General features: G+C 46.6%; 1 protein-coding gene across 1 annotated transcript in view; it reads left to right on the top strand.

Moving 5' to 3' along the window:
* LOC112075808 (uncharacterized) overlaps positions 1–8,477 on the top strand; it is a gene marked incomplete at its 3' end in the record, with an annotated part of 48,685 nt that overhangs the window by 21,218 nt on the left and 18,990 nt on the right. The window contains exon 3 of the mRNA XM_070441075.1: positions 2,945–3,582. Within this exon, the coding sequence (XP_070297176.1) occupies positions 2,945–3,582 (638 nt within the window). The remainder of the gene's footprint in view (positions 1–2,944; positions 3,583–8,477) is intronic.

Here is an 8,477-nt window from a genome sequence, read left to right as displayed (position 1 = left end):
AGTTATGATCGCTAAGGTATACCCAGTGAATTAGAGTATGATAGCTAAGGAAATGCCAGTGGAATTAGAGTATGATGTAAGGATGCCCAGTGGAATTAGAGTATGATGCTAAGGAATGCCCATGGGAATTAGAGTATGATCAGCTTAAGGATGCCCAGTGGAATTAGAGTCTGATAGTGTAAGGAATGCTAGTGGAAAAAAAAAACAGAAAGTTTAGCTAAAATGTTGATGAACTATTAGGCTATTTCTTCACATTATAAACGCAGCAATGCGGACATGGCAGTAGGCTATAAGCGCAAATGTTCCATTAGCTGGAAAACACCATGATCAAAAGTGACCACAAATKAGATTATGCAGGTAATGCTTTTATTACAAAGGGGAATTTTTATGGTGACAATGATCTTCCCCAAACTTGAAACTCACATGCTGCTTATATATGTAGTTAGGCTCTACACCCCTTGTAAAGCAGATTAATGTGCTTCATTTTAAAAGTTATTTGCCCATTTTAGTTGTAATATAAACCATATCAAAACATATAGGCCWATGGGCTATGCTACATGAGGTGTGCACATGAGGTGTGCAACTATAATTTGAAAAACTCTGGGGGGGGAAAGGCTTATGGCACACAAGCTGGGCATCAWTCACAAGTGMTAGGCTAATATTGTCACCCATCAGTTGTCTTTACATATAGTAAGTTATATATGTGTGACATTTGTTTTGATTTAGGATGGACCATTATTATGCACCTGTCCTGAAACAGGGGCAGGGGGAAAAAATACATGTCATCTCTGCACTTAAATAGCAAATGGAGGACGCTTTTTCTGTGGTTCATTTTAGCCAGGTATGCTATACTCCTGTTGTAAAGACAAGCAATGTGCTTAATATTAGGAAAGTTGAGAAGTAAATATAGTAGGCCTGGCCTATAGAAAGCTGATGGGATCCTCCTCTTTTTAATAGAGGCCATCACTCTGTTTTCTCATGCATAGCCTATAGAAATGTTGCGCAACATGAGCTCAKGRGCTCTCATGAAGTGTTGGATTAGATTTTCAAATATATTTGCATTGATGTCAGCGTGATTAGAGGGACAATAGAGTGCTGAGTACCAGGCAGTTTGGTAGGCTACTAATGACCAGCAGCAGCATCAGAGCTTGGAGAAGCCTAATCACCGTGACTAAATGGTCAYGTGGAATTTGACTGCCTTCATGACTCGTGAYCGCTGGTGTGGCGGTAATACGGTCACTGCAACAGCCATAGCTGCAGCTCATTTGGCAATTTGGGATCCCTAACTTCTAAACAGGAACTCAAACCAATTTGCAAGCGTCCACTCTGGTTGTGGAGAATTATTCTTAGCAACAGTGGTAACGTATTCGGAGAGATCAGTCATATTAGAGAGTGATCTGGGACAAAAGTACAACATTCATCGCAATGATTGCACGGAGTGCCCCTTTGACCTGCCAAAAGAAACTCTGTTTTGCAGAGCCTGTTTACCCTCCATATCCAGGAAAAACACATTACAGAACCTGGAGGAAGTGGCCTGAGTGATGTCTCATTCCAGGTTGTAGTCTCTTAAATGGAGCCTTCAGATCCTTCTCATTGTTTGGAACGGTTCTCATCGATGTCACCACAAACCAACAGTGCAGCATTTAATCCATTAAGATTCATAGAACATTGTTGGTCATAGTCTTAAAAGGATTTTTCTTATCAATGCTATAGTAAAGTTGACCACTTAACCAGACCCAACCCATGGTCCAGCAGGGCTTCCTTCCACGATGACCATCTACTTCTGGGCCACTCCAGGCCAGCGTTGGTCCCTTTGGCTCAGACTCCTTCCACGCATGACCATCTATCTTTGGGCCACTCCAGGCCAGCGTTGGTCCCTTTGGCTCAGGATAGGAGAAGGATGTGATAGGAAGAACATGAGGATGGATCAACAACATTGTAGTTACTCCACAATACTAACCTAAATGACAGAGTGAAAAGAAGGAAGCCTGTACAGAATAAAAATATTCCAAAACTTGTACTCTGTTTGCGACAAGACACTAAAGTAATACACCACCTTCTAGTGAGTTTATACAAACGTATCTCCTACTTCTACTTCTACCAATAATTTGGTTGTTCTTCCCATTGGTTACCTCTAGCCAGATGAGCCAGGGGCAGAGTGGCCCACGCCCATTGAATATGACACTTTTAAATGTTAGTGCAGCATTTTCTTTTTTTTTACCCCTTTCTCTCCCCAATTTCGTGGTATCCAATTGGTAGTTACAGTTTTGTCTCATCGCTGCAACTCCCCTCCGGACTCGGGAGAGGCAAAGGCCGATAGCCATGCGTCCTCCAAAACGCGACCCAACCGCACTGCTTCTTAACACAATGCCCACTTAACCCGGAAGCTAGCCGCACCAATGTGTCGGAGGAAACACCGTACACCTGGCGACCGTGTCAGCGTGCACTGCACCCGGCCCGCCACAGGARTYGCTAGTGAGCGATAGGACAATGACATCCCTGCCGGCCAAACCCTCCCCTAACCCGGACCACGCTGGGGCAATTGTGCGAGGTCGTGGCTGGCTGTGACAGAGCCTGAACTCGAACCCAGAATCTCTCGTGGCACAGCTAGACCACTGTGCCACTCGGGAGGCTCTTTCCGAAGGGGATTCTAACGTGTATTGACTCGGGGTTGAATACTTATCTAATCATACTGTATATTAGAGTTTTCTTATTTATTTTTTTTACAAATATTCACATTTTTAATTACCTTTGACAGAGTATTTTGTGTAGATCGTTGATAAAAACAATTACAATCTATTTTAATCCCACTTTGTAACACAACAAAATGTGGAATAAATCAATGTGTGTGTATACTTCCTGAAGGCACAGTACATGATGTAACTGAAGCCTGTCCCAGGCCTAACCCTAACCTCTGACCCCTAACTGACCTCTGTCCCAGTAGGTGTCCCCCCCAGCTGATCTGCTGCCGTAGAGAGTTCCAGAACACTCCAGAGGAAGATGACGAAACCTCTACCCCCTGCCCTGATCTCCACCCCGACCTCCGCTCTGACCTCCGCTCTGACCTCTGCCCCGACCTCCACCCCGACCTCCACCCCGACCTCCAGCGTGATGACCCCAGCTCCATGGCTGGCTCCGCCTTCAGCAGTCGGAGGGCGGGGCCCAGCTACACGCCGTATCAGCCTCCTGTAGGCCTCCCAGTCGGGTACAGCCAGCCTACCCCGTTCCCCAGCCAGGCTGATGGCTCCTGGCTTCACCCCAGCTACACCAGCGCCTGGTCTGGTCCTGGACCTGCTTACCCCAGCAGCCTGCCCTCCTGCCTCACCCCCCCAAACTACCCCAGCTACCCAGGGGAGAGCTGYTACTCCCGGGGAAGGTCCCTGCCGGGCCGTTACAGCCCTAGTATGACCAGCCTGGAGCAGCCTCACTCCCTTCACTCCACCCCCCCCTCAGCAGGCCTCTACCACCACTCTCTGACTCCATATACCTGCTGTGCCCAGTGCCCTGGGGATGGCTTCAACATGGGCCACTACCACAGCCCCCGGCCCATCGCTGGTTACCGCCTACCCTCCAGGCCCATGTGTGAGTAACGCTAGCTAACAAACTTTTGTACATCGYACTGTTCCGTACGATTGACCTTATTTTAGTGCCCAAAAAAGGTCATAGTTCCAGGTCAACTGTAATATGAACACTATTGTAAAGCACAATATCTCCCCTTTCCAACAAAATCAATGACGAGGCCTTCATGCTGCCCGTCTCTGCATGATTGAAGAAGGCAATGAGCTCCATCGGGTCTTTTTTTTAAATGGCGGGTGGGGAAGCTAAACCTACTGCGTGATAGTGAAAGGGGGAGAGGAAACGTGTGTGGGTTGTGTGGGGAAACGGCTTTTTTCACCCGAACTTATCACCTCTAAAATGTAAATAAAACACTATAAAGAGTTTATATAATGTGTCATTACATACCTAWTTGAAAGTTTGTGTCGAATTTGAATCAGTTTTTTAGTGTGGCGCTMATGTTATCTTCARAAGTTAACAGCGGCTGTCGTGGCTTTTGAGAGTCATGATGGCTTACAATGATGACGCAAACAATGAATGCATTCAGTTGACTAGGTATCCCCCCCTGACCATGTCCCTGTCCTCCCCTGACCCTGTCCCTGTCCTCCCTTACCATGTCCCTGTCCCTTACCCTGTCCCTGTCCCCCCCTGACCATGTCCCTGTCCCTTTCCCTTGTTTTTAATCTCTCGAGAGAAGCGCTACACCTGGTGGAGAGAGGCTGTACAACACAGAATGAGTTGCTTTACGCGTGCTGTACGTTACGTCATGACACGTCACAATTTAACGTACATCGTCAGAGGGGTCTGTTTAAAAAAATATATATATATTTTCTCCAATACTATCGGGCCATCACCATGTCAATCAACTGTAGTGTCTAATCTGATCAGGCTTGTTCATATGCCTGACATGAAGCCTGTAGTATCTAATCTGATGAGGCTTGTTCATATGCCTGACATGAAGCCTGTATTATCTAATCTGACGAGGCTCATTCATATGCCTGACATGAAGCCTGCAGTACATAGTTTCACCCAAACCCAGCCCACGACTATGACCGCATAAAACAGCTTTACCAGGCCAAATATATGCATTCCTTTTCTTGAAACATGAATATCTTAGCAGCCTTTATATCTATATATATTTTWATTTCACCTTTATTTAACCAGGTAGGCCAGTTGAGAACAAGTTCTCATTTACAACTGCGACCTGGCCAAGATAAAGCAAAGCAGTGCGACACAAACAACACAGAGTTACACATGGAATAAACAAACGTAGTCAATAACAATAGATAGATAAAAATATATATATATCTATTATCAGACATTTTGGAGCAGTGGTGCAACCTATAGACCTAGGCCTTCAGTGTAACCTATAGGAGCCTAGTCCTTCAGTGGTGAAAACCTATAGGACCTAGTCTTCAGTGGTGAAATCCTATAGGACCGTGTCCTTCAGTGGTGAACCTATAGGACCTAGTCCTTCAGTGGTGAACTATAGGACCTAGTCCTTCAGTGGTGAACACTATAGACCTAGTCCTTCAGTGGTGAACCTACTAGGACCTAGTCCTTCAGTGTGACCTATAGCCTAGTCCTTCAGTGGTGAACCTATAGGACTAGTCCTTCAGTGGTGAACCCTATAGGCTAGTCCTTCAGTGGAGAACCTATAGACCTAGTCCTTCAGTGGTGACCTATAGGACCTAGTCCTTCAGTGGTGAACCTATAGGACCTAGTCCTTCAGTGGTGAACCTATAGGACCTAGTCCTTCAGTGGAGAACCTATAGGACCTAGTCCTTCAGTGGTGAACCTATAGGACCTAGTCCTTCAGTGGTGAACCTATAGGACCTAGTCCTTCAGTGGATGAACCTATAGGCCTAGTCCTTCAGTGGTGAACCTATAGGACCTAGTCCTCAGTGGTGAACCTATAGGACCTAGTCCTTCAGTGGTGAACCTATAGGACCAGTCCTTCAGTGGTGAACCTATGGACCTAGTCCTTCAGTGGTGAACCTATAGGACCTAGTCCTTCGTGGGAACCTATAGACCTAGTCCTTCAGTGGTGAAACCTATAGGACCTAGTCCTTCAGTGGTGAACCTATAGGACCTAGTCCTTCAGTGGTGAACCTATAGGACCTAGTCCTTCATGTGTGAACCTATAGGACCTAGTCCTTCAGTGGTGAACCTATAGGACCTAGTCCTTCAGTGGTGAACCTATAGGACCTAGTCCTTCAGTGGTGAACCTATAGGACCTAGTCCTTCAGTGGTGAACCTATAGACCTAGTCCTTCAGTGGTGAACCTATAGGACCTAGTCCTTCAGTGGTGAACCTATAGGACCTAGTCCTTCAGTGGTGAACCTATAGGACCTAGTCCTCAGTGGTGAACCTATAGACCTAGTCCTCAGTGGTGAACCTATAGGACCTAGTCCTTCGTGGGAACCTATAGGACCTAGTCCTTCAGTGGTGAACCTATAGACCTAGTCTTCAGTGGTGAACCTATAGGGACCTAGTCCTTCAGTGGGAACCTATAGGACCTAGTCCTTCAGTGGTGAACCTATAGGACTAGTCCTTCAGTGGAACCTATAGACCTAGTCCTTCAGTGTGACTATAGGACCTAGTCCTTCAGTGTGAACCTATAGGACCTAGTCCTTCAGTTGTTGAACCTATAGGACCTAGTCCTTCAGGTGGAGAACCTATAGGACCTAGTCCTTCAGTGGTGAACCTATTAGGACTAGTCCTTCAGTGGTGAACCTATAGGACCTAGTCCTTCAGTGGTGAACCTATAGGACCTAGTCCTTCAGTGGAACCTATAGGGACCTAGTCCTTCAGTGGTAGAACCTATAGGACCTAGTCCTTCAGTGGTGAACCTATAGGACCTAGTCCTTCAGTGGAACCTATAGACCTAGTCCTTCAGTGGTGAACCTATAGGACCTAGTCCTTCAGTGGTGAACCTATAGGACCTAGTCCTTCAGTGGTGACCTATAGGACCTAGTCCTTCAGTGGGAACCTATAGGACCTAGTCCTTCAGTGGTGAACCTATAGGACCTAGTCTTCAGTGGTGAACCTATAGACCTAGTCCTTCAGTGGTGAACCTATAGGAACTCAGTCCTTCAGTGTGTGAACCTATAGACCTAGTTCTTCAGTGGTGAACCTATAGGACCTAGTCCTTCAGTGGTAGAACCTATAGACCTAGTCCTTCAGTGGTGAACCTATAGGACCTAGTCCTTCATGGTGAACCTTATAGGACCTAGTCCTTCGTGGTGAACTATAGGACCTAGTCCATTCGGGGGAACCTATAGGACCTAGTCCTTCGGTGGTGAACCTATAGACCTAGTCCTTCGAGTGGTTCTTGAACCTATAGGACCTAGCTTTCAGTGGATAACCACCTACCTCATGGAACCTAGACCTGTCCTTCAGTGTGTAACCTATATCTATCTTGAACCTAAGGACCTAGTCCTTCAGTTTGACCTTATAGGAACCTTTACAAGTTTCTTTCAGTTGTGTGAACCATAGGACCTAGTTTCCTTTTTTCAGGTGGGGTGGTTGGAAACTTTTATTTCTTGGAAACCTAGTATCCTTCAAGGTGCCGTGAAACCATAGGGAATCCTAGTTTCCTATTCGGTGGAGTGAGTGGATAGAAACCTATAGAGCCTAGTCCTTCGGTGGCCCCCTGTTGAATACCTATAGACCTTACCTTCCTCGGGTGGGAACTATCAGACCTACCTGGGGCCTTCGGTGATAACCTATAGGACCATAACGTGTGGTCTTCAGTGGCGGTGAACCTTATTTCAGGACCTAAGGTCCTTCAGTGTTACTGTGAACCAGTATCAGCGACCTGTTGCCTTCAGTGGGTTGCAACCTATAAGGCCTAGCTCAGTTTTCTCTGCTCCTGTTGAACCTCTAATAGGACCTTAGTCCTTCAGTGGTGAACCGTATAGGACCTAGTTTCCTTCAGTGGAGACCAAGGACCCTTAGTCCTTCGAGTGGTGGACTAATAGGACCTTAGTTCCTTCAGGGTGAACCCTATAGGACCTGCGCGCTTGTTCCTTCCATGCCCGTGAACCTCTTTAGTAGGACTCTCTAGATCCATTCAGTGGTAGACTATAGACCTAGTCCTTCTGGTGTGAACCTTATAGCGAACCCTAGTCCCTTCGGTGAGTTCGAACCCTATGGACCTAGTCCTTCGGTGGCGTATGAACCATAGGACCTAGCTCACTTCGGTGTCGTTGAACCTCATAGGACCTAGTCCTTTCAGTGGTAGAACCATATCAGGGACCATTAGTCCTTCAGTGGTGAACCTATAGGACCTAGGTCCTTCTAGTGGTGAACCCTACTGCCTGGAACCTAGTCCTTCAGTGAGTAACCATCCCCCCAAGATCCACCACCCGACTAATGGACCCTAGTCCTGTCAGTACTGAGTGAACCCTATAGGACCTAGTCCTTCAGGTGTGTCTGTGAACCTATAGGACCAGTCCTTCGGTGGTGAACATTGATATGGGCACAACCTATATAGACCTAGTCCTTCGTGGTCGTGTGTACCTATAGGCGACCTAGGTCCTTCAGTGGAACACTATAGGACCTTAGTCCTTCAGATGACCCCTTACGTGTGCTAGTAACCAGTAGTAGGACCTAGGCCTTCAGTGGTGAACCTATGGACCTAGATCCTCAGTGTGAAAACCCTACTGTAACAGGACCTAGTCCTTCAGCTGGAGTGAGAGAAATCTATATAGGACCGTGGGCCTTTTCAGTGGGAAACCGTTATAGTATAGGAACTTTCGTAGTCCTTCGCTGTGTATCCTATTGGACCCCTGTCCATTCAGTGTATCGTAGAATCTTCTTATAGGACCTAGTTCCTCTTTAGCTGCGGGTTGACCCTAATAGGATCCTTGAGTCCTAGTTGGTGAACTAATAGGACGCTAAGATTAGGCCTCTTCCAA

Source organism: Salvelinus sp. IW2-2015, unplaced genomic scaffold, assembly GCF_002910315.2.
Source record: "Salvelinus sp. IW2-2015 unplaced genomic scaffold, ASM291031v2 Un_scaffold3411, whole genome shotgun sequence".
Lineage (NCBI taxonomy): Eukaryota > Metazoa > Chordata > Actinopteri > Salmoniformes > Salmonidae > Salvelinus > Salvelinus sp. IW2-2015.
Note: the sequence above shows the minus strand (reverse complement) of the source record. Positions and strands in the feature narration are given on the sequence as shown.